Source organism: Falco peregrinus, chromosome 1 (assembly GCF_023634155.1).
Source record: "Falco peregrinus isolate bFalPer1 chromosome 1, bFalPer1.pri, whole genome shotgun sequence".
NCBI classification, from domain to species: domain Eukaryota; kingdom Metazoa; phylum Chordata; class Aves; order Falconiformes; family Falconidae; genus Falco; species Falco peregrinus.
In genome coordinates, this window is record NC_073721.1 from 108,253,347 (window position 1) to 108,278,831 (window position 25,485).

The 25,485-nt window shown below is 48.3% G+C and overlaps 2 protein-coding genes across 6 annotated transcripts in view; one reads left to right on the top strand and one right to left on the bottom strand.

Annotated features, from left to right (window-relative positions):
- RAB8B (RAB8B, member RAS oncogene family) overlaps positions 1-12,428 on the bottom strand; it is a 31,313-nt gene extending 18,885 nt beyond the window's left edge. For 2 of the 5 annotated variants that reach the window (XR_008747538.1, XM_055806562.1), the window contains exon 1: positions 12,255-12,425. Coding sequence is in view for 4 of the 5 variants with exons in the window: in XM_055806562.1 (XP_055662537.1) it covers positions 12,255-12,378 (124 nt within the window). In the remaining variant the exon portion in view is untranslated. Of the gene's footprint in view, positions 1-12,254 lie in introns of all 5 variants that reach the window. The other 3 variants (XM_055806574.1, XM_055806580.1, XM_055806571.1) reach the window with 2 other exon arrangements.
- An 8,179-nt stretch (positions 12,429-20,607) lies between these two features.
- On the top strand, positions 20,608-24,951 carry RPS27L (ribosomal protein S27 like). Its single transcript, XM_055806618.1, has 4 exons — positions 20,608-20,686; positions 20,873-20,981; positions 23,253-23,363; positions 24,432-24,951. The coding sequence occupies exons 1-4, from the start codon at positions 20,681-20,683 to the stop codon at positions 24,458-24,460; spliced, it is 255 nt and encodes an 84-aa protein (XP_055662593.1). The 5' UTR covers positions 20,608-20,680; the 3' UTR covers positions 24,461-24,951.
- The last annotated feature ends 534 nt before the right edge of the window (positions 24,952-25,485 follow it).

Consider the following 25,485-nt stretch of genomic DNA (forward strand, 5'->3'; position numbering starts at 1 on the left):
CCAAGGTAATTTTAAAAGGTGATTAAACACCAAAAACTGGCAAAGAAGCTGCGAGAAAGTAATACCTGATTTGCTTGCTAGAAAGGGTCTCATTTCAGACCCATTTAACAAAGAATGTAAAAGATGCACCACAGTATCAGATCTTGCTTATCAAACTAAAAATTAAGAGATTGTTTGGTATGACCTCCAGGTAATAAAACCTCCACCCTCAAAGAAGTTATCTTCCTACTTATCTAAATCTTACCTTAGCCTTTTGAAGTAAGAATGGAAGAAGTAAAATCAAATGGAAACAAAAGATTTTTCCAATGGTATTTCCTGATAAACAGAAACTTTGCAACACTTATCACCATTGCACACAGATCACAATAAAAAGGAATTAATTACAAGATGGGGAAAGGAGTCAAGGTACAGAGTCTCAGTACCCTTTGGAGCAACACAGCACCAGAACAACTGGAATTTACACATCAGTTCAATCCTGACGTGTTTATATGTGGGGTTGTAGGGGGGTTGATTTTTTTCAGTGGACAGAGCTGGAGAGGGAGAAAAATTTCTACCTTCTTTACTGCAAGACATAACATGCAAGAGACTTCAAGATACACAGAAGGAAAGGAAAACATTTTCCTGCAGTCACTCGAGAGTTTGAGCTGACTTAAAAGCAACCTAGAAATGAGCAAGCAGATTTGTAACCTACCTTCAAAAAAAGGAAGTGAGGAGAGACACACGACTGAAAAAAATCAATGTGCTTCACCTTCAGTTTGCAGAATTCTGGGAGAGAATTACTTGGAAAATACTTCTCCCTGCAGGCCTCGCTTCTTGTGCACAGCAAGTGACTAAGCTGCACAGAGGAACATCACTAGCAAGCAGTGACTTACAGTAACTTGCATAGTATAGCTGCAACTGCCGGCATCACCCTGCTGAGGCTCCAAAGGCTGGGTTTGAATTTGAGAGAGCCGCCCCAAGCCTGTAATCTCCAAGATATTGCAGCAGTACATGTTTCAGACCCAGCTTCTGCTAGTGCATTTGCTTTTCACTGTATTTTGAAGAGCTGTAAGCAACAGGTACTGAAGGACACACCTCGCTCACCAAAAGATGGACACACAGATATCCGCACCGATGACACACATGAGCTTTGTGTGGACACACATGAACAGAGCTGATAAGTTTCAGCACCTTCCACGCAGATTCCAAGCACAGAAAGACCAACAGGACAACACTCTCCCAGAAACCTGTTCTTGTCCATATGCATCCAACAGCTGAGGGATGTCAATTTGTTCCCACTGATTTTCTCCACAAGCTTAGTCAGCGGTTACTAGTTTTTTATTCTCAGCAGCAGATATTGCAGGATTTGGATTAAATATACAATTATTTTTTGAATGTGTTTTTAAGGGAATATTGTCTTGCACTACATCAGTACACTGTCTCCATCCATAAAGGCAGATAAATGAAGCCTCAGAAATTTGCTTTTGTATTAGATCTTCCTTGAAGGTTTTCAGTAAACATTAAGAAATGACCAAGTAGGAAAAAAGATCAGTGTAAAAGGCAGGGTGGGGAACACTTGCAACACACCAGTGTGTCATACAGCCTCATGCAAAAGAACAAAGTCTAATCATTTTGAACTTGAACGTTTGGCTTTAGTCCCTAGTAACATCTGCAAGGCATTTTCAGATGATCTCAGCAATGTCTTGTATCACTATGTAAATTAAAGACACAGTAGTCTTTTATTGCGACCATTCAAAAATACAGCAGATTAACATGAAGCCACACAGCAGGGTGAAGTCAACACTTTTAAATAAGTTGTAAGATTTTACAATTACACACAAGCACAACCTGTTTTATTCATCCTTTCACAACTTAATGAGACAAAGCTGTATTCTATTCCTTTTGGACAGCCCATAACTACTAAATTCAGAGTGGGCTGAAGAGGCTCCTTCAGGTTAACTGGCCTTTCTTCATCTTACTATTCATCCATACAAGTAATCTAATACCCGCATCTACACAGCGATACACAAGCAGCATCTTGCACCTTGAAAAGATACAGTAAAGGTTCTTAAAGTTTAAACACACTACACTGGTGAAATAAATACCTGCAAATGGCTGAAGTTGGTAAGCCAACGAAGAACACAAGTGCCATGTGTGTATGTAACATCAGGCAGTTTCCTGTGCACAAGACCTTGAAACCTGCTACCAAGATCAGACCAATACTGACAATGCTAAGCAAGCTGCCACCTCCTGCAGCACACGGCTCCTCGGCTACAGTACAGCTACCACGCTGAGCTTCCCTTCTTAAAATAAACTACTTACTATTTAAAAGACAACAAGCAGTTCAGAATACAACTTATAATCATCGGAATTATAGTGAACTCTGCTCTGCCCTGGTGAGGCCACAGCTGGAGCACCATGTCCAGTGCTGGGCTTCCCAGTTCGAGAGACTGGGAATTGCTGGAGAGGGGCCAGTGGAGGGCCATGAAGATGAGGGAATGGAGCATCTCCCTGATGAGGAAGGGCTGAGGCAGCCGGGCCTGCCCAGCCTGGAGAAGGCCGAGAGGGATCTTGCCGACGTCTACAAGTATCTTCAGGGCAAGAGTCAGGCGGCTGGGGCCAGGCTCTGTTCAGTGGTGCCCAGCGGCAGGGCAGGGGGCAGCGGGCACAAACTGGGACACAGGCAGCTCCATCTGAACGTGAGGAAGAACTTCTCTACTCCGAGGGTGACAGAGCCCTGGCACAGGCTGCCTGGAGAGGTCGTGGTGTCTCCTTCTCTGGAGACATTCAAACCCACCTGGACGTGACCCTGTGCAGCCGGCTCTGGGTGACCCTGCTGTAGCAGGGCGTTGGGCTAGATGGTCTCCAGAGCCCCCTTCCAACCCCAACCAGCCTGTGAATTAGACCAACCTACACCTTGAAACATTCAGGTTTTTGACAGCTTGATAACCTATAGTGTAATCTGACTGTCCTACTAAGAGTTGAACCCAGTGCTCTTCAGCCACTTGTTCGTAACTGTGCTCCTACGAGTTCTGCCGTCACCACCGTGCATTACAGTGCTTCAGTCACAACAGCAGAACCTGCAAAGTGAAATTTTCTTTTCAGCATTCTGAAATCAGAATTTACAGATTGCTTTGAGCAGCCTTTGAATCGCACGATTTTAAACACAAAAAATACTCAATCCAGATGTAAAGACGATAAAATAACACTTAATACTGCTTGACATGAGTGAAGTTACCAACTGTCACAACAGCCCAACTTCAAAAGTGCTGGGTCCCTGCTGAATGTCTTTTTAGCATTTACAACCCAGGTACTACAGCTCTACAAAAGTGCACAGAAATTAAGCTATGTTTACCTCTCACTCTATTTTGAATGTAAAATAAGCTACATTTGGTGGTCACTCAGTTTAATCTAAAAAAATTTTGAAATAGATTAAACTTGCACTACTGATACAGACAGCAAAGTTTGTTTATTTTAAGGATTATTTATAGACTGACTGTCTCTAAGAGGAATGCACTAACTTAGCTGTTTCAAGAACATATTCCTTCTAGGCCAACGTGCAACCGGAGAGCAGCAAATGTTAAAATCAGCCAACAGACTGGAGCTGAGGCTACAGTTTCACAGCTAGCTGAACTAACCAGGGTAGGTGCTGCCGCTAAAGAGTCATGACAAAATCCTTTTCTCTCTTGACTAGGTTAGCTTTCCTCTGTGTGAGTTCCACAATTCCGCTTACCACCAGCTGTAACGACAACTGACGGCGTAACTTCAAGAACAGGTACACGTGGTCACAGCTCTCCTCCTCTGAGGAGCAGAGCACAGGCTCTGTTGAACTGACCATTAAATGACAGCCCCAGATAACACAGACCAGAAGGTGGCCCACAGGCAGCGTGCAGGCAGCTCCAGTGTGGATCCCCCACACCAGGACGTCATTGGAGCAGCCGCAGCTCAACGCCAGTACCCAGCTGCTCTGTACTTCCCACCAGCTACGGCTAGATACAGAACAGCAATGGCTGCAGCGCTCTGCCAATGACCCAGCCCCATACTCACTCAACCTGTCATGAATGGGAGACTTGTGCACGTCATCTACTTTGAAGCTCTTCTTTCCCTCAGGTCTAGGATATGCAGCGTATGGCTTTCTACTGCACATGGAAAACACAAAAATAAGCTTTGCCACATGTTTTAATGGGTAAGAACACCAGATTTTCTCATTTAGAAAGTGGCTTAGGAATACAAATAATTACTCTTTCAGAAGCCCAGTGCTTAATATGAGATGACACGTGATTAGTCCTTATCAAACACATCATTTAGTGGGTAAGACCAAAAAAAGATAAATATTGAAAATGGAATCCCCCAGAACAGGAAAAGATGATCCTGAATCTCCTGCCTGTAAGTCAGATGTGTTTGTAGATGTAGAAAACATAGAAGATGCTGTCTTTAACCATGATAACTCTAACTGAATACTGATTGCTGTCAGAAAGAAACCCCAAAACCAAAAAAACCCAAAACACATCATCCAACAGTTAGCATCTTAAGCATCCAAAAGGTCGATAAAATGCCTTATTAAAAATTCCTATGTAACCAATGCTACCTTGCCACCACGATTTAAAGTTCATTGTTCACTTTTCACATACTACACTTCAGCTGCGATGATGAGAACAGGCCAAAAGGTTAGGTTTGGTTCTGCTCAGTATTTTTTGGTCCAGGTGAACCTAAATGACTGTCTGGTGAGAAATGAAGATGTCACTTCTTTTTTAAAAGTCTATTGAAACTTTCAGGGCTACCACTTGATCTGGATGTCTATACTGAACTGGTTACTCAGAGTGAAGAAACAAAGGCCTTGGGGGCCATACCACTGGCTGTTCACAACGGGAGAGCTGCCACGTGAAAAGCAAACATACAGAGGGTCCCGAGATTCACAAAGCAAAGAAAGAGTTGGTAAGTTGTTGATTGCTCAGAGGTAAAAACCCCTTGCACAGTAGCAACAACACACTCTGTGTATTTTGTTCCAGCAGTACCCACGGTAGGTACTGCACACGTACTCCACCAGCTGCAGATTTAAGACAGGTATGGAAGACTCGATGGGAGCAGTTAGTATGTACAGTTAAACACTGTGCTATAGCCCAACAAGTGGGACTGCCAAGCACCTCCTTGAGAAATTCAGGGATACCACGATAGAGGCAGAGAAAAAAAAAAGTTGAATTGGATAATGTTAGACAGAGCAGGCATCAATTACACATGACCACTATAAAGACAGAAGTGATTAAGAGATGAGCAATGATGAAATTTTTTAATCTTTTACAGGAATGCAGGAATACCCCACTCATTAAACAGATGAGACTTCAGAGGGCATGGGCCTGCTAAAATTGGAAAGAAACGTACATCGAATATGTATACCAGCAACATAAAACAAGCATAAAAATGAAAAAAAAAAAAAAAAAAAAAAAAGCACATATCAGCAATGGCAGTAAGAGACAGCTTTGTAACTGGTGACTCTGGCCAAAAGGATCTTGATTATCTACGAAGTTCAGAGTATCTCATCCAGGAAGAATTATGTTTGTTAGGGTAAATCATCTAATCTAGGAATTTCAGTTAAGAATCTGAAATACAGTCACGTTTTAGAAACAGGAGTGTAAGGTACCTAGTGAGACAGCAAAATCATGCCAGAAGTCAAAGCAGAAGGTTTATACTTATTGAAGTTATTTTTAAAGATAGCGCTCTCAACAGACTTTGGGAACATCATTTTTATCGGAGGCTTTTTTAAGCCCATGTTTTTACATGGATGTAAATATGTGAGTTTGGGTTTTTGGTTTTTTTGTTTTGTTTGGGAAGCAAAGGACGTTAAGGGAAGAAGGGCTGCTTTATTTGACTTCTTATGTGAATGATGAAATAGGCCTTTTTTGAAAGGCTTTTTACTACCTAAATTAACAGGCAAAACTTATTCATGAAGGCCATACTCAGCATGTAACAGTTTTCCTACATTATGCAAGGTTCTTTTCATGGCCACTCCACCTCTTTTTTGTGCACTGTATATTCTAAGTACTCCTCCCTAGCCACTTCTGCTAAGCCAGGGACATTCTCCCAGCCAGCAGTTACTCTCACTTACTGTATCTTCCTCCTGCCTTCCACGCCTGGGTTGACACAGATACCTTATTTCAGCTTTAATCCCATCAGAAGTCACAACATACAGACAAGGTATTTTGTCTCAGCAAAGGAAATCTATTTATCTCTGGGAAATGAAAGAAAGGGGGGTGGGGTGGGCGTGAGCAGGGTATGTGTTCCCTGGCTAGCAGCCACTTCAGCTTTGCCCAATTTCTTAAACTCACCCTGTTCCTCCTGAGCTCCAGATTCAGTGCCAGACTCCTGTTAGTGACCAGTCTGCTTTATGCATTCTTAGATGCTGCCACACACCTACAAAAACGCCACTAACTTCAGCATCAGGGTGGTTGTTTTTTTCCTCTCTGGTGCCCAAAGCAGTAGTCTGCACAGCAGCAGCAAACCAAATACAAATCATCTTAAACTTGGTCAACTGTTCACTCTCCCCAGCAGAAGAGAAGTCTTATGAAACATGCAGCACTTTAGCTGCCTTTAAAACTATGTATGATCTGATCAAAAGTGTCATAGCTTGCATTTAAGAGGAAAGCTGACTGCAAACCACAAGACTAAACTGATAATACACGCAATTACTGGTCAAAACCCCTTTAAGACACACTGAATTACATGGCACTGCAACTCATGTGGGGACAGGAAGCTGCTGACTTTAGTTTTGAGTTGCAAGTCCAGCAACTAAAAGCCTCTGGATCAACTCTGCTTGTACAACAGTCTTAAACAGTGCAACTCCATTGCAGTTACTATTATTCATAGTTTATTCACATTAGAAAAGGATCAGATCTATTTACTGTATCCATGGTCAGCTTGATGGACTGGGCACTTAAGCTACCATAACATCCAATTAAAAATAAAAAGCAATATAATATCATTCGAATTACAAACACACACCTACTTTCTACCACAAAACCTGAAATAAAGCATCCCTACAAATACTGCATGTATTCTTTGTATTCTTCATCACCTGTTATGCATTTCAATTAAATTCTGAATTAAGTCAGTTCAAAACGTTGCAGAATGGCTAGGAAATGCTCCCAAAAAAGTAAATTAAAAATTCTCAAACAAAAGCTATGTGTCTTTAATACCTCTCCCAAAGCCTGTATTAATCAATCAATACATTTGTTCCCACATTCATTCAACGTTTGCCTGTGTTAGCTCCGCACTCGAACCAAGGCAAAAAGCAGCTCTAAGCTGCCCTCCTGTCACTCAAACCACCAGATAACACATAACCAAGATAGACCTCCATCTGCCAGTTGGGAACAGGCACAGACCAGTTAGACATCTGCCACACTCCTGAAGAATAACACGCAGCAAGAAAGCTGCAACAGCATTTTTAATAAAAGCCAAGCAATTTCACTTTACATTGCTGGCCTGTTGCAGAATACAGTAGGGTAATGCAGTCTCACTGGCAGACAAAAATCAAAGCCTACGACGTCTTCAGTTACCAGCGAGGCGTTAATATCGAATTTAAGGTCACAAGAGACAAAAACTCTAATGCTCTTAATCTATGATGTTTCCAACTACGACAATTTCTGACCACCACCAGGAGAACATCTTGCTGACCACCCACCAGATACTTGAAAACGTAATCACTCTTCCAGTTTGACGTTTACCCCCATTACCCCCATCTTCACTATTCCCATATGGACCCTCTGACCTCCTTCTCGCACTGTCCTGAAGAGTCCCACGTCCCAGACCCCACAAACCTTGAACGTGCACTTCCATTCTGCAGATATGAGTAACGGCACCACCTGAGACACACTAGTCTCAGTCACTTCAAAGTCTTACTTACAATTCATTTATTATAACAGCCATTAATAAAGTACTACTGACAACGCCTTCCTGACTCTTCCCTCCCTTTGCTCATCCATCACTGATGTGTGTTTTCTTCTACAGCTCCTACCATCTGGTGAAGCCCAAAAGCAATTGACTGAATGAGGATCGGGAATGCTGAAGCATAATGGGAGGGTGGGAAAAAACCCAACAAACACACAACCGATCTCTTGTCTACGTACAAGGAACCATGGGGACAAAGAGTAGAAATACTCTGTGAGGAAATAATTTTGACTTGAGTAGGCTAAAACAATTTCCATTACACATTACAGACATGGAAATTTCACTGCAAAAGGGAAGTTGATAATTTTGCTTGTCAAAGGTTTTTCATCAAAGTGTTCAAAGGTCAGTGTACACGTGCTTGATTGCCGGAGGAGTGTCCCATTTTGCAAGATGCAGGCTAAGGAAAAGTTACTTCTGTAAAATCAACAAATTGTTTCAACCCTCAGATACAGTACTATCTGGTGTGGGCAACTTCCTGCCAAACGCTGAGAGCGTCTTGAATTAAAAAAAAAAGAAATGCAACAGATTCTATGTCAGTCAGCAAGTCTTTGTATTAAGTCAAAAATGCTATCAGCTAAAAGATATAACTTTATTCCCACAGAAACCAGTTTAAACAAAAAGTTGAAAGGAATGCAAAGAATAAGCCTTATTATTTGGAATGATACATGCAATCCAGTTTTACCGGGCAGCACAACTTGAACAGCAAGTTAAGACACTTAGAGACTGCTAAATTAATGCTTCCTATTCTCGTACACCGCTCTGAAACTACAAGCAAAATACACACGAGATACTCCAAGATAAGTTTTGCTTTAGGAGCTGTTGAAGTGTGAAGAAGAGCTGACTCAACTGCATTCTGCTTTCCATATAGAACTGTGCAAAAGCAGAAGTTCCAACTCAGGAAGCAAACTAAACAACATAACTTTACATAATCCACTCCCATTGTAAAAAAAAGTTTTATCCCGTGCTAACAGTGAAAAGCTGATCCTCATCGGGGCCCACAGCAGCATTACGACTTGTGAGCCCTTCCAGTGATTTTCCAAACGGAGCTAAAGAGCCCCCCATGAAACACCAGACGGTGCAGAAGGCCAAGGCCTGCCTTGCCTAAAGCTGGGAAGGCAGTCTGTGACGGCACGGACCGGGAACGCATCGCTTGGAGCGGCCAAGAGGACCACCCGGCAGAAAGGCTGCTGGCTCACCTCTCGCAATGGACAGCAGGCTCTGCTGGAGGTATGACTACGTCAGGCAGCCAAGACACAGACACAGAGACTCTAGCACGAAGAACCGCCCAAAAAAGAACTTTAAAAGTCTGGTAAGTTATACATATACGTGCACTGCACTTTTATCCTGCTTTCTATGCAACCCCTGGCCACAGGACACCTGACTGGAAGAACTTACTGTTTGAATCGGTACAGCCGTCACCGCAGCGTGACCAAAGCCTCCAGGAGAAACAGGAAGGGACCGTTCACAGACCTTGGAGCAATCCACAAGGCAGTAGCATCACAGGAGCATTTTGCATAACAGCAAAAGAGAAGGGTATCTGCAAAGCATGGCAGAAGCATGCCGTGCAAGATGACCAAGTAACTACAATTCGTTATTGACTCGTTTCTATGATACGAACATTGAGGCCAAGTAAAACAAATATTTTATAGTAAAGCAGTATTTCCACATCCTCCCCCTACTTCCTTTTTTTTTCCTTTTGGAAAGTGTGTCCATCACTCTAGTAACTGAAGTGTCATGGTTTAACCCCGGTTAAACTACTAAACAACAGAAATAGGGAATTATAAGAAAGGTATCTGGTGCTTAGACAGCATGTGGGCCCTTTCATCACAGCAATGAAGTTTGCTTTAATTTCTGGATGTAGACTCTAAGAAAAAAAAGTTAAAACAGTTTAAAGTTTAACCTCATATAGTTAAGAAAAACCTCTAAATGACTCCCCTCATTCACAAATAACATTTACATATGTAAGATTAAACAATAACATTTGACATTCACACACCTCAAGCACATGCCTTCTCAGACTTCAAGCTAAACCAACTCCAATCTCGTTAGGAGAGAGACGGACCAGAGGAGAACTAGGGCATCACTATGGGCACATAATATCGCGTGCACTAATTAAAATCTTTGTGAACTGACAGACACTGTAACAGTAAGTACCATCACATTGCAGATCCCACTTTTTGGAGAACATACAAACAAACCAGCCTGGCAGCTTATACTTCAGGAAGGTTCAGTGTGTTTGGTTAGGGATGCTAATCTGGAGACCTTAAAACTTCAACAAGCAGGAGGGCCTGTTTGGGAAAAGCACTGCATCCCTGCGGCTCCCTCCACACCGTGGCTGGCTATGCTTTATCAGTCAAGCAAAAAAAAAAAAAAAAAAGTCAGAACTGTTAAGAGTGGAATGCTCCTAAGCTCATTAGATGTATTAGTTATGATTGTAAAACTGACCACCACGCACTCATAAAGCGAGTGCATCAAGAACAAACAGATTCAATCTACGTGATTGACCTAGAAGTAATACAAGCAATCCATGAGGAAGCCTGAAAAAAAAAAAAAGAAAAACAACACCAAAGCCCAAGCCTTTTTATTTAAGCATACATCAGCACTTTTTGAACAGTTTCACTTTTCCCTGCATTGTCAACTTTCCTGCTTGTAGGTCCTTTGCAAAAAAAAAAAAATAAAAAGGACTGGACGGAAAAAATTACAAGGAGGGAAACATAACTGTGCAATCATGAATACAACCTATAAAACCAGAATTATGCCTCAGTTATTAGTAGTAAGGTTCTTCAAGCTGAAGAGCGTTGAAAACAAGACCCTTGTGAAAGCAAGTATAAAGGAAAGGAGTGAGAGCAAATGCAACATTTGCTGAATAAGGTAAGAAAAAACAGCACCACATCCATAATCCCCCAGCCTTCAAAGTGACTGAGTAAAAGAAGTACCAAGGGGCTAAGCAGTTCAAGAAACATCAAGAAAATGGCTGGAAGACGGGCGCACCCATTGACGTTAGCTATCTTTCTAGGAGCATAAAGAAGTATTTTATATTTGGCATGGTCCCAACGTAGGGTGGGTTTCTGTGGTTGGGTTTTTTTAAAAAAACTATACAGAAATTATTAATGTTTATGAAGCCTTTACCAGAGATGCAGCAAAATCGACCTTTTTAGGTAAAATGCTGCTCAGGCCTCGATGAGCCAGTGTTACTGATACAGCATCTCTGAAGGGGGTTGCAGGGGGAAAGGAACGCGCCGGTTCAGACTTCGGGAAGGCAGTTCTGAGCTGCAGTGATCCCACTCCCACAGCGCGAGTCCCCCGGGCCGCAGCCACCTGGACAAACCCGCAATTCCCGCCCGCGCCCAGCACAGCAGGGCGGCCGGGTCACACCTCGCCCACCACACCCTCACACCCGGCCCCTTCCAGAGAAGGCTCCGCTCACTCCCTTGGCACTGCCCTTCCAAGCCAGCCTTACTGCTGTCCCCTCTCCAAGCAGCACCGCTGAGGGCCACCCCACCCCACCCCAGCCCCGGCTGGCTGGCCTCCCAGTCCGGCACGTCCCAGTGCAGAACTGGGAATGCAGATCTGGGAAATGAGGCCCCCGCGGAGCCCAGCACAGCGCCCAGCACCGAGCCCAGCACCAAACCCTGTGCCCAGCACCGCGCCCCGCACCGCCGCTCCAAGGCGGCGTTTCTGACAGCGCCGCAGGCGAAGGCGCGCTGGGGTGCGCGACACCCCCGGCCCCCCGGAGCGGCTGGCGGAGCCGCGGGACGCCCCGGCCGCCTCCCCGGTGTCGCCGGGCCCGAGTGCTGCCGGGCGGCCCCTCCGCCCCGGGGCGAAGAAGCCGCTGCCCGGGAGGGCCGGGCCAGCCCCCCGGCCACGAGCACAGGCGCCGGGGCGAGCGGCCACCCGCAGAGCTACAGCCCGGGGCCGCCGGGCACCGCCGCCGCGCAGCCCCGCGGGAGCCGCCGTTCTCCATCCAGCGGCCCGGCCCGCTCCCGGCCCCGCACACGGAGGGGCCGGCGAGACAGCGGGAGGGCCGCGCACCGCCGCGGCCCCGGCCCCGGCCCCGACCGCCGCGGGCCGCTCCCGGCCGCGCCCCGCCGGCCCCGCTGCCGCCGCCCGGCCCCGCCGCCGCGGGGCGAACCCTTCCCCGCGCGGCCTGCCCGCACCGGGCCCCGCCGCCGACACCAGGAGCGGGGCGGCCGCTCCCCGCGGGGCCCGCGCAACGGCGGCTGGGCGCCGGCAGGGCTCCCGCCCGCTGCCGCCAGGCGCGGCCCCGGCCCGGCCGGAGGGCCCCGGCCAGGAACCCCCCGGGCCGCAGGGCGGCGGCCGCCGCGGCGCCTCACCGATCGTGGAGATGAAGGTGGTGTTGAAGGCGTCCTCGCTGAAGCGGAAGAGCAGGCAGGTCTTGCCCACACCCGAGTCCCCGATCAGCAGCAGCTTGAACAGATAGTCGTAGGTCTTCGCCATCTTCCCTCGGCCTGGGGCTCGCCGCCGCAGCAGGGGGGGCGGCCGGGGGGGCGGGCAGGCCCCGCCCAGCGCCCACGCACGGCAGCCGGCGCGCTCCGCCCCGCGGCCCGACGGGAGCTGTAGGCGGCCGGGAGCCCGCACTGCCAGCCCCGCACTGGGAGAGCGGCCCCGGGAGCCCCCACTGCCAGCCCGCCCCGGGAGCCCCGCACGGGCAGCCCACCCCGGGAGAGCGGTGCTGGGAGCTCCGCACTGCCAGCCGGCCCCGGGAGCCCCGCACAGGTCGGGCAGCCCCGCCAGCCCCGCACGGGCAGCCCCGCCGCCCCGCGCCTGCCCGCCCCCTCCCCTCCGTGCGGCCGCAGATGCGACCGTTGCGGCGCGGCCCTGAAACCCGCAGGGGCCGCGGGGCCTGACCCCGCACGTCCCCGGCGCTCCAGGGGCCGCGGGGCCGGGACACGGCGGGGGGGACACTGACCCCCTCGGGCGGCAGCCACTGTCCCCCAGCAGCCGCATGGCCTCGTCCTGCGCGGCGCTGGGTCCAGGGTGCTGCGGGATGCAGCTCCATGTGTAAACGGCCGCGGGCGTCTTTACCAGCGCGAGCAACGCCGGGAGGCTGCGGGTCACCAGCAGGCACAGGTGGAACGTGACCGCGTGTGGCCTCACGTGTGGGCCTGGTGAGCGAGGGACAGACCTGTGCCCACCAGAGGAATGACTTCCACGCCGTCGAGAGCGGCGCTAAAGCCATGGGTGCTGCAGAGCGACACGTGGCCGCCGCACAGCGCTGCCGCCAGCGCCCCTGTCCCCTCCCGCTGATGATGACAATGGCCTCCTGGCGCGGCCGCCTCCGTACGGCTCCGTTACTCCGTGTTCCCCATGGGGTGTCATGAGGCGCTATAAAAATAAACAGCATTACTGAAACGCTCCGCGGTGACAGTGAAGAGTTATTGCTTTAATTTACTTTCAAAACTGTAGCCTTTAGACAAGCTAAAAACAGAAATCTCTGTAAATCACTCCAGCAGTTCTCGCCCACCTCTTCGGAAAACAAAGGAAAACAGCCGTTTCCCGCCAGCCATTCCCGAAGGGACCAAGGGACTGCCATCCTGCAGGGCTGAACCGCCACCTCCCTTCCCCAGCCCTCCGGGGCCGGTGCGGGGACAGAGACAGGGACAGCCCTGCGGCACCCACGGCCAGGCCCCCTCCTGCCCATCACCTGCGCCCTGCAGCCTCGGGGGCCCCGCCATAGCCCCAGGGGTCCAAGCACCCTCTGAGCAGGATCAGGGGTGCAAACATGATTTGACCCCCCAGCAGCAGCCCAGGGAGACCGGCTGGTGTCTCCCACCTGCAGCCAAATCCCTTGGTTATAGCGCAGCCCAAAACTGTAACAGGTCCTTTCTTGGGGTTTATTTGCTGTTAATTTGGCAAATAGACACACCGAGTTCTATACGGAATCAAACAAAATTAACTTTGAATACTAAAGCTCTGCCACATGTGGTTAGCCTCCGTACTCTAAGCACACCAAAAATCCACTCCATGACATTAACCTACACTTTGACGGGGTGAAATGGGGCTAAACTAGCCTGGCTACTGCTGTATTTGTGCAAAGTATCCTGAGGGATCACGGCAAACAAACACCTTCGGCCGTTATAAACCAGGAAAAACCAAAAGCTGTGTTGCTCCTAGTTAATTTCCAAAGATTCCAAATCTTCCTCATTAAGGGTCTCAGTTTGGTGGTGCTCCTGGCCAATATGTAACAAACCATCAATAAGCCGATGCCAGGTCTGATGTAAATCTCTGTACAAGGTGAATTTGTAAGAGCTCACCATGAGTGCTTATCTAACTGCTAGCTAATTGTACCAAAATCTAGTTTTATATCATAGGTGCTGTGTTGTGATTAAAGTAAAAATTTAATTGTTTGTTTGACTGAGACCTCTGGGAGACCAGGGTATCCATCATCTGGCAAAGCACAGTAAAGGCAGCAAAACAAGAAGGGGGGAATTGCCAATGTATTTTTTTTTTACACACCTGGAGACCTCTGCCCAGTTCAGGTTGGAATCTGGAAATGTGGCTGCTTGGTTCACTTTTGTACTACAGAATTAGCAGTTGGGCTGTTTAGATGTTAAGATGGGTTGTTACAGTCACTAATTAGGAGATTTAAGTTTGTAAAAGATAATGGCAACCTGGCACTGAAGCAGTCAAACCAAATTGTTTAATGATTTCAGACTAGCATGAATAATCAGATTATAGAAAATTGCAAATGAAAAACTAATCTCTGAAACATTTCCCTGTATCTGTATTTTCAGAGGTGGGAGTTGCCATGTACTGTAATCATGGCCATACTGAAGATTACTACACAATCGTATTTCAGCACTGACGAGAGTAATTCGGGGGTTAATATTCACTCTTGAGTTTTATGGAACAAATAGACTTCCATATGTCCCTGGAGCAATATGTTTGCGATTGCCATCTGTTACTCAAGAGTAGTTTTACAGAAAAATAATGCAAATTACTTCCCTCTTCAATTACACTGGTGCTTTGCAATACTGCGTTCTGTTCTGATTTGGAAAAGCACCAGTTTGCCAGATCCAAGGGACAGATGTTTACTTCACTATGAACTTTAAAAACAAGATATAAAAATTAAAAGTTACATATTTTTGATTTTCTAGAATGTGGAAAACCTGCACTTGTACAATTGTATACCTTGCAATCTGTTAGTAAAACCTTGAGGAGTACTGCCGAGGCTGCTGAGGCTCAATAACGAAGCCACTGTGACACCTATTCCATGAAGATACTTTGAAGCCCAGTCTTTGTTATTGCACTGTATTGGAAAAGGCAGCATTTGTTTTGTATTGCATTGCAGTCAAATAGATCAACTGCAATTAAACGTTTCATTTTTTTCTGACACGGGAGAACCACTGAGGGGAAACACTGAATGTGTAGGAAATAGAAGATGTTTGACATTACGGTTTACCTTGCGTCACTATAGAAAGGCAGGTAGCACCATAACAGAGTGATGCCCATTTGTACATTTCAAAAAACCATAAAACTGTTTACAACCCCTGAGTGACTGCCCTAACAGTTCTGCCTGAATACTACAGCTGAAGGTCATCCAGTACACGGATGCTGTCCCAACCAAGACATGTCAGGATTCCGTTAGTCACCGAGGTGTATGTAATGTACATCCAACAAAGCACTTCATTTAAGAAAGGCACTAAATAGGAATAGCAAAATGCAATCACTCCCTCTATTCACACGCAATAAGTTCAACAATCTTTACAGACACATTAAAAACCCTTGTGATTAGTTTACCAACACCTACATTTTTACAAAAAAAAAACAGATTACATTGCTACTTCATTCCCACTCTCATTTTCACTTTCTCAAATGATAGACACCATTACTTCAGCTTTCAAAAATCCCTTTCCCCACTCAGTTCAAAGGTGAGACTGGTTAAGTGAAAAGAGAACTGTGTGAAATTCTATCTTCAATCAAACTCTTCTGTTCAATGCATGTGAACTTGTAGGAAATTCTACATATCAAATTAAGTACAAGGTTTCAGAAAAAAGATTGCATTTAAAACATATCGATAGAACCAGGATCCTGTTATTTTGGCACTAATTGGAATCCACAGGTCCAAGCCCTACAAAAGATAATCTAATGAGGCAGTCTTGCCCTGAATGCCACCTAACCACAAATTATTAACGTGAGCTTTGCTCCTTAGCTTTTGGACTCTGCTAGCTAATATGATAATATTTTTGACGCATATCTTTAGCAACTCTGGTTTTGGCAAATGCCCCTGCAATTTATTGCTGTTTGATGACCATCATGTGACGCTCCTCTAAAAAAAAATGTCACTTACTCCCTAGTTCCAGTCAATATGTCTTTCACTGCAGGTAGATACTTCTATGCTCGTTCTGCTGCATTCAATACGCCGATATGTTCTGGTTTTAGGGCCTGGTTTTAAGAAGATGAATGCATAGGTTTGATTTTTTTTTTTTTTTGGTCTTTACAAAGAACAGTCCTTCAGTGATCTCAATGTATGCATTTGTATATATTGCAGAACTTTATGTAGAAGTGGTTAAATCAAGACAGTATTGGGCGGGGGGTGGGGTGGGGTGGGTGGGGTGGCGGGGAAGAGACTTAAGTATGTAACAGTTCAATTCCAGAAAGGAAAAGCACTGTAAAAGCCTTATCTGTAAGTGCCGTTAATTTCCAAGTTTGCTATTACACTAGCGGTAAAAGTGGACCTTCTTCAAGTTCCTGGGCTAACCTAAAATATCTGCGTAAGCATATTTAAACCAAATGACTGCATGCCATGGTTTACGCCATTAATTTATAATCAATTACAACTGTAATACTTAATTCTCCAGTACAGGTAAAACCCCAGGCAGACTGCACTCCAGGTCAAACATACCGCTGGAAGTGAACCTACTAATTCTGAGTGCAGCTTGGAGCCGGTGGTGTGCGGAAAGCCAGACAGCTTTACTGCAGTGCTGCAGACACCCAGCCATGTCCTGGCACGCCGGACAAACCATTATTAGGGTGAAATTGTTTTCTGAAAACCAGCCAACACTCACTTCTGCAGTGACCACCGTCAGTTAGAACAAGGTTTTATAGCAACCCCCCCTGCAAAAGCCTGTATTCTCGGCAACATCAGATAGCAAATCATAAGGACGCACCCAGACTCGGCTGCAGAGAGGCACTGATGGAGCAGGACGGGGGGCACCGGGTGTCAGGGTGCCCTGCCGCCACCTCCCTGGTCACAGGGGAGGCTCGCTGGCTGTCCCAGCCCAGCAGGAGACCACCCACCGCAGGGCCTGCCACCGGGGACAGAAACGGCAAGAGGCTGCCACTTGCCACGCAGAAAAAACCCAACAGTCACTACGTTGGTTTTAAACACCTTGGGCTGAGCTTTTGGAAAGGTTCTGTCATCCTTCTGGCAGATAGATAATGTTTCCTGTTCCTTTCTCTGAAATGAGACCGAAGCCCGTTTGCTGGGAGAAGGCTGGGAAGGGGAAGTCCTTCCCTCGGACCCGAATCTCTCGGTCTCTGTAGGCCACGGTGGTACCGACTGCGTTTCTCTCCCTGTTAACTCGCCACGTAGACTCAGTGCTGCGTTTCTGTTTTCTAAGGAGTATGCTTCCAAAAACGCTTCGGTTGTGAGACTGAAGGTAATGCGTGAGAACTGAGTCGCTCAGCAGGTCGCTGGACTAAAGGAGTTATGAAAAGGAAATGAACCTCCAAGTAAAACCAAAATAGAGAACCAGAGGGATGTGTCCAAAACACACCCTGTTTTCAGATCACCCTGTCTGCCCCTCCTTCCACAGGAACCGATTTTTCACATGAATTGTGACTGTAAAGTCTTCCTCAAGCACCCCAGGCTCCTCGCAGGGGAGACATTGAGGCAGGGAAGGCCAGGGGGAAGCGGTGAAGGAGGGCAGCACTTCGGGAGTCCTGGGGGTTTGCCGGTGGTGATTTGTACATTGTGAAGGTATTTTCTTAAAGACAGGCACGATTCTCCTTCAGACTGTTAACCAACAGGCTTCACAGTTTCTCCCCTTTCCCATCTGCTCGCAGGTAAGCAACATGCCGTTGAAGAAGGCTGAAAGGCCATAGGAGCAGCTGAGGCTCGGGCTGCCTGTGCTGCTGATGGCCTGTGTCCCCAGCGCCACGGGCCGCAGGCAGGGGAAATGTGGGTCAGGGTCGTCCACGTTAAACTCCCTGTGACACAAGGAGAAACGCTTCCAGTGACACAGAAGAAATGCTTCCAGAATGCCTCTGCGGGTCAGCACCACCCAGCGCATCAGGAACGAACGCTAACAGAGCGTTACGGTGTTACGGGATGACGTTGTTAAGGCAAGAAGAGGGAACCCGGTGTAACGGCACGGAGCCTTGCAGAGCGCGGGCCCATTCCCGCAGGATAACGCAGGGATCGGGTGGGAGCTGTGTGGAGTCCCTGCCCCGGGGCCACCCCGGTGCCGAGGGTGCCGCTGTCGGCAGATGCGCCGCTGCGGGGCTCACAGCCCCAGTGTGCTCACGGCAAACCCGACAGAGAGTTTGCTCGGGGCATTGGTGTGCGTCAGGCAGGACACACAGCGACACGCCACATGTGGGCACATGCCACAGGCTGGGACACCACACACTGGGGACATGCCACACACAGGGACACTCCACATGCCAGGACACGCTGGATGCTGGGACACGCTGAACACAGGGGGACATGCTGCACATGGGGACACGCCACACACTGGGACACACCGCATGCAGGGACACGCCACATGCAGGAACATGCTGCATACCAGGACACACCACATGAGGGGACACACGGCACACTGGGACACACTGCACGTGGGGACACACTGCAGGCCAGGTCACCACACACCAGGGACACACCACACACTGGGACATGCCACATGTGGGGACATGCTGCACGTGGGGACATGCCACACGTGGGGACACACTGCATGTGGGGACACGCCTCAGGCCAGAACACCACACTCTGGGGGCACACCACATCTGGGGACTTGCCATACACGGGGGGACACACCGCACGCCAGGACACACTGCATGCAGGGACATGCTGCACGGGGGGGACACGCCGCACACAGGGGGACACCCCACACACCAGGACACTCTGGATGCTGGGACACGCTGCACACACGGGGACATGCCACACGTGGGGACATGCCGCACCCTGGGACACACCGCATGTGGGGACACGCCACATGTGGGGACACGCCACATGTGAGGACACCCTGCACACTGGGACACACTGTACATGGGGACACACTGCATGCTGGGTCACCACGCACCGGGGACACGCCCCATGTGGAGACATGCCACACGTGAGGGGACACGCCACACGCTGGGACACGCTGGATGCTGGGACACGCTGCACGCAGGGGGACATGCCGCATGTAGGGACACACCACACACTAGGTCACACCGTACGCAGGGACACACCACACGTGGGGACATAATGCACACTGGGACACGCTGCACGTGGGGACACGCTGCACACAGGGACATGTTGCAGGCCAGTTCACCACACACCTGGGACACGCCGCACACCGGGGCATGCTGCACGTGGGGACATGCTGCACACGGGGGGGGGGACACGCTGCAGGCTGGGACACTGCACACCGGGAACATGCTGCATGCAGGGACACGCTGCACGCCGGGACACACACCGCACGTGGGGACACGCTGCACTTGGGGACACGCCACATGCGGGGACATGCCTCAGGCCAGGACACCACACGCTGGGGACATGCCACATGCAGGGGGACACACTGCATGGGGGGACACGCCACATGCCGGGACACGCTGCATGCTGGGACACGCTGCACACAGGGGGACATGCCGCACGTGGGGACACACCGCATGCAGGGACATGACACGCGGGGACATGCTACACGCAGGGACACGCTGCACAGGGGGACATGTCGCAGGCCGGGTCAGCACACACCCGGGACACGCCGCACACCGGGACACGCTGCACACGGGGGACACGCCGCAGGCCGGGACACCGCACACCGGGGACACCACACACCGCGGTTCCCACGGGCTGCCGTGCCCCCTGGTGGCCTCCCGGCGCATCACACCGCCCCGCGCCCCGGGCCCGGCTACGTGACAACAGGGACCCGCAGGGGCTGCGCTTGTGACAGTTTTAATTACGGAGCGACCCGCGCACCCCGTCGCTCAAGCAGAGCGGGAGGTGTTTGATGAGAGGTGTTTGTCCCACTCCCGCCACTGCTCGCGCTGCCCCGCCCGGCTCGCGGGGCGGTGACTAACCCCTCCCGCCGCGGTGGGCGCGGGACGCGCACGAGCCCAGCCCCCAGCCCGGCGACATTGGCACGGGCGGGACCCGCAGCCCCCACCGGTTCCCCGGGGCGGCCCGCCCGGCGCCGCGGCGCGGGCAAGCGGCAGCGCTTGGGGAAGGGCTGCGGCCCTGCCGGCACCGGCGCCGCCCGCAGCGGCCGCGGGGCGGATCCCGGCCCCTTCACCCCACCGGCGCCGGTCCGTGCCCGAGCCGGGCGCGACGCCCCTGCGGCCGCCCAGCTCCCAGCGCCCACGGGCGGCCCGTGGCCCGGCAGGCGGTGCAGCCCCGGTGGGGCGGGGCGGGGCAGCGCGGGGCGGAGCGGGGCGGGGCGGGCAGTGCAGTGCAGTGCAGGGCGGGGCGGGGCGGGGCGGGGCAGTGCAGCGCGGGCGGGGCGGGGCGGGCAGTGTAGTGCAGTGCGGGGCGGGGCGGGGCGGGCAGTGCAGCGCGCGGCGGGGCGGGGCGGCGCGGCGCAGCGCGGAGGCGGCCATGCCGGTGAGTTGTTTACCAGCGGCGGCCGGGCCGCTCGGCGCGGTATCGGGGCTCGCTGCCGGCAGGCACCTGCCATCGGCCCCCGCGGGGCGGGGGAGGGGAGCGGGGGAGGGGAGCAGCGGCGGCGGCAGCAGCAGCGGCGGCAGCAGCCGCCTCACACGCGTTGCGTTGCGCCTCTTGCCCCCGCAGCTGGCCACGGACCTGGCGCACCCCTCCTTGGAGGACGAGAGGAAGAAGCACAAGAAGAAGCGCCTGGTGCAGAGCCCGAACTCCTACTTCATGGATGTGAAATGTCCGGGTAGGTACCGGCGCGTGTCCATCCCGCCGGCGGGTCACCCCATCGGTATGCGTTACCCTCATCAAAGCTCTGATTTTTTAATTTATTTTTTGTTAACAAAGTGTTTTCAACCTTTTCCAAAAGTTAATCTAAACAATTGGCTTTTTATTTTCTGTTCTGGAGGTCTGGCATGAGATTTTTTCCCACCCCCCTCCCCCGCCTTTACGAAATCCTGGGAAATAGGGACCCCCCCCTCCCCCAGCCTGGCCTGTGCGAGGAGGGAGATGCCGCTGATGCTGTAGAGCATCCATGGCACGTCTCACATGGAAGACAACACTGTTTCCCTCCTTTTGGAAACCGATTCAGGAAAAGCGCCCAGAAAAAACCTTTCACAAGGACATACACAGGTTCAATCGGAAGCAACATACACACACACACCCCGGCTGCTACCTGCACACACTGCTGACAAGAAGTCAAGCTGACACCTGCATCGAATGCACCGGGGTTGCATTAAGGTGGTGCCCGTGTCCGCGTTTCACAGAGTTTCATTACTTTGGCTCAGAAACCTCTGTATAACCAACTTCTCTCGTAAACTGCAACACGGGATTTTTCTAGCACGAATGCAGGAACATGCTCTAGCACTGACCGGCTGCTTTGACCAGCACAGCCACGCTGTGTCAAGGCACAGGAGCTGTCATCTGTGGTACCTGATTTCCCAGAAACTGCTGCAGGACAGCATCACAGCAGGGGAACACGCATGGGCACACAAGAGCAATCACCCTGACTAGAAGCAAGGAATTGTTGCAGTGTTCAGGTTTTCTTATTATTTCTTAGCAGCTTCGATTTTTAAGAAACTCTAGGACTTTGTTTTCCATCTAAAAGGGAGGTAAATTCACTAAAACTGTTCGAAAGCAAAGCGTGGTTACTTTTAAAAAATACGTGGTCAACAGCCAAGGCACTGATTTTTACTTTCTTTTTTTTAACTGTCTTCAAACCAGCGTACATGCATGCCTATACTATGATACAATTAATGTCAACAGGGGCCCACAGGTCATTGGTTATCTTCATTATTGTTGCATTGATTGGTTATGGAGTTTAAGGGATATATAGAGCAAAGCAGGAGAGCTTCGATAATGAGTCCTAAGCACGAAGCACCGAAACAGAGGGCCTCATGCATCCCTCAGTGTTGCTGGAAGTTGCTGCCCGGTTACGGAAATGGATTGGGTTCCTTTCCCTGCCAGATCCACAAAGGTAAAACTTCATCAGTCTGGAAGCTCATATTCACCGGAGGGAACACGTTTCCTATGGTTAGATTTTAGCTGCTGGTAGTTTTTTGCAAACAAATATTTGTGTAGTTACTATCTGTGATTTAGGCAAAGCAGAAATCTGTTGTTCTAACAGGAGTTCTCTCTACCAAACAGCCTTCTTATCGGAGACCTTTCTGAGGACCTTCCTCATGGCGTGTATTCCGTCTTACCTTTCTGGTCCACACATCCTGAAAAAGGAGTCTATGCTCACCTTTATCTATTTGTCTGTTTTCTATATCCACACCTAGATTAAATCCTTTGCAAGTTTTCTCTCTCCCCCAAATTCCTCTTGGCTATTTGAAAATACTTCTCAGGGAAAAGAATGAAGGCAGTGAAAACCCCTTTGTCTAAGCCATGTACGAGAGTGATTTCATTCTTTTAAGTCATAGAATTTAGAAGCTGTAGAAAAAATGTTGCTGATGCCTCTTCTGGCATCTGGAATTAGCAAAGTTATTCTGTGCAAGTCTCCTTGTTTAAATAAGACGTTAGCTTTGTACAATGCCACCAGGCACGCTCCTTACGTCTACCAATTATTAAACGACAAGCAAACAGATTTGAACAGCAGTGTTTACATTCACAGCTGCCAGACTTTGTCAACAGCAACGTTCCAGTGTTACAAGTTAAAATATTTCTCTGGCTAGATGCGTTCTTCCGTTCAGCAGAGAAAGGCTAGTCTGGAACTCCTTGACTTTTTCTGCAGGAGACATACTGCAGGCAAATCAGGGCTTCTCAGCCCTCAAGGCATGTTGGTTTTCATCTGGGAAGTCCTAACAGTTTCAGCTAACTTGCCTTCGTATGCATGTTAGTAAAAGCAAGTACTTCATGCCACAATAACAATGTTTCGCTTTGTTTTACTTGGTACGCTTGTGTAATGCAACAGATCCATTTTTGGACAAGTGTATTTAGAGTATCTGATTCAATTACACATACAATTAAAAAAATGCTAAAAATACTCAATGGAAAGTTAAATAATGCTGTTTTGCAGGTTGCTACAAGATCACCACTGTATTCAGCCACGCTCAGACAGTAGTTCTGTGTGTAGGGTGCTCAACTGTCCTGTGTCAGCCTACGGGGGGCAAAGCCAGGCTCACAGAAGGTAAGGGGCAGCGTTCAGCAGCCTGAATAATGCATTTATGTCTGTATAGACTGCAGACACTTTAGCCTTGATTTTGAAAACTGATAATTGGAATGATTATTTTGTAAATTGCTTAGAGTTGGCTAGTAAAAACATTGTTAGTGGGCCCCGAACTGCAAGTTTTATTTCAGATTCTCATTTTTAAATGGCTAAATGGATACACCAGGCAGCTAAGCAGCTCCATGGCATCGAAATGGCATTCAAACACACGTGATTTTAGGTGCTTCACTTTGTGGTTTCCTTTGCCTCTCTCTAATGTTCTGAGCTAAGTTTAGAGCATTAGAAAGCACCATGAAAGGAGTTACGAGTACTTTTGCCAGGCTAGAGTGATTCTGTGCCACTACTACTCAGTGGTGGCTTGCCTGTTTGTTATTAAACACTAGTACCATAAGGCAGTTCCCCGGCCCATGTTACTAAATCAAAATTCGGTTTGTGTAAGAGGACCAATAAGCACTGATAATTACATATAGGTAACTGGTATAGCACCAGTATCTTGAAATGCAAACTAAAGTCTGGGGTATGTGAAAAACACTGGAAACACTTTAGGGTTTAAAAAAATATTAAAAAACAAATCCAGATTTTATTCATGTCTTGTTTAAAGGATAAAAGGTAAATAGATATGTAAATTACATATAGGAGCGTTTAGACCATGTTCTACTGTATGGATGTAGTATATATGAGGATGGAATACCTGAAGTAAAGCTGTTCAGGAGTTGAAAAAAGTATCAACACTCCTAGGATCTGTTTCAGTTTGGGGTTTGTATCACTAAGGGGTGTTACAGTAGACGGACATTTTCAAAGGCATCTGGAAGAAAAGAAATAGTACAACTTACCAGAACAGCACGGCTGTCCTGATTTATCTTCAAATAAGGCTAAGTTGGAGAAGACTCGGAAGTGCTACATCTTTACCTCTTGTGGTACATGAAATTTGTATTTATTGCATCAGTTCTCCTACTTACGTTCAGCAGGCAATTTTCCAAGGCAGCCTTAAAATGTTAAGGACTATATCTATATGTGATTTCTTTGCAGGCTGTTCATTTAGGAGGAAGCAACACTGAACACTTCAGCAGGTGGTTTTGGATCCATTTTCCTGAAAGCCTTACCAGTTCAGAAATGCCTGTTAATACAACAATGTAATTAAAATTGATTTTTGTACAAGTTACATGCTATTGGTGATTAATGAGCTGGAATCTTTTTCAATAAATGATTTGAAGTGCAATTTTTTCCTTCAAGTTTGCAGACAGTTGAGCTCTATTTTTGTAATTTTACTTTTAAACAGTGTATTGTTAATTGGGTGATGTCACAATATAAAAACCTTGGACTTGCTGTATCCTTTTCCTCATTAATCATCAACTACAGCTGTGTGGCGCATATGGTGACAGAAACTACTGTAAGAATGTATTTTGCATACTTTATTACTGCAGCTACCCTAACTGCAAGGGATGCAAAGGCCAGACAGATTTAAAACTGCTCATTTGCTTTCAACATAGCTTTAGTTCCTTTACTGTTTTGAGTAATGCGTTGATAAATAAAAATATCAAGCTGCTTACTTATGTTTGGCTGTTTTTCTGGAATGCATGGGTTTTTCCTCCCTCTAATCTGGTCTTGAAACTGCATTTGGTATTCTATAGTGAGATTTCTATGCAAAACAAGTCTTTTACAAAACACTGAAAGCATTCAGTACAGAGAAGGCACATGGTATATAAGCAACTGCAAGCCATCCTACACTAACAGATGTGAATGGTATCAAGCCTTTAAAAAAGCTAGTAGAGCAAAACCATGCACATTTTCAATATTAAGTAATTACCTTTTTGCAATGAGGAGACAGGTTTTTAGTTAGTTTTTAAAAGCCATCCTTTTCTAAATGGCTGTTAAAAAGTGGTTTTTTTTTAAAACCATGAGAAAAACATTCGAAGTCTTACATGTATCTTATTTTACTAAATAGTATCTCGAGCTATGCATCAACATCTCTTTCAGAGTATCAGGTGTCCTGATGAGCTAATTGTTGCTGCAAATTTCTATTCAACCTGTATTCTTCCCATGACTTCTAAGACTTTTATGTTTCTAGTCAATAAAAACAGCT

Bases quoted from the DNA above. Each gene is read 5' to 3' on its own strand.
- RPS27L (XM_055806618.1), top strand. The intron at 20,982-23,252 runs GTAGGTACCGGC...GCTGTTTTGCAG, and splicing joins CATGGATGTGAAATGTCCGG to GTTGCTACAAGATCACCACT. The intron at 23,364-24,431 runs GTAAGGGGCAGC...ATTTCTTTGCAG, and splicing joins CAAAGCCAGGCTCACAGAAG to GCTGTTCATTTAGGAGGAAG.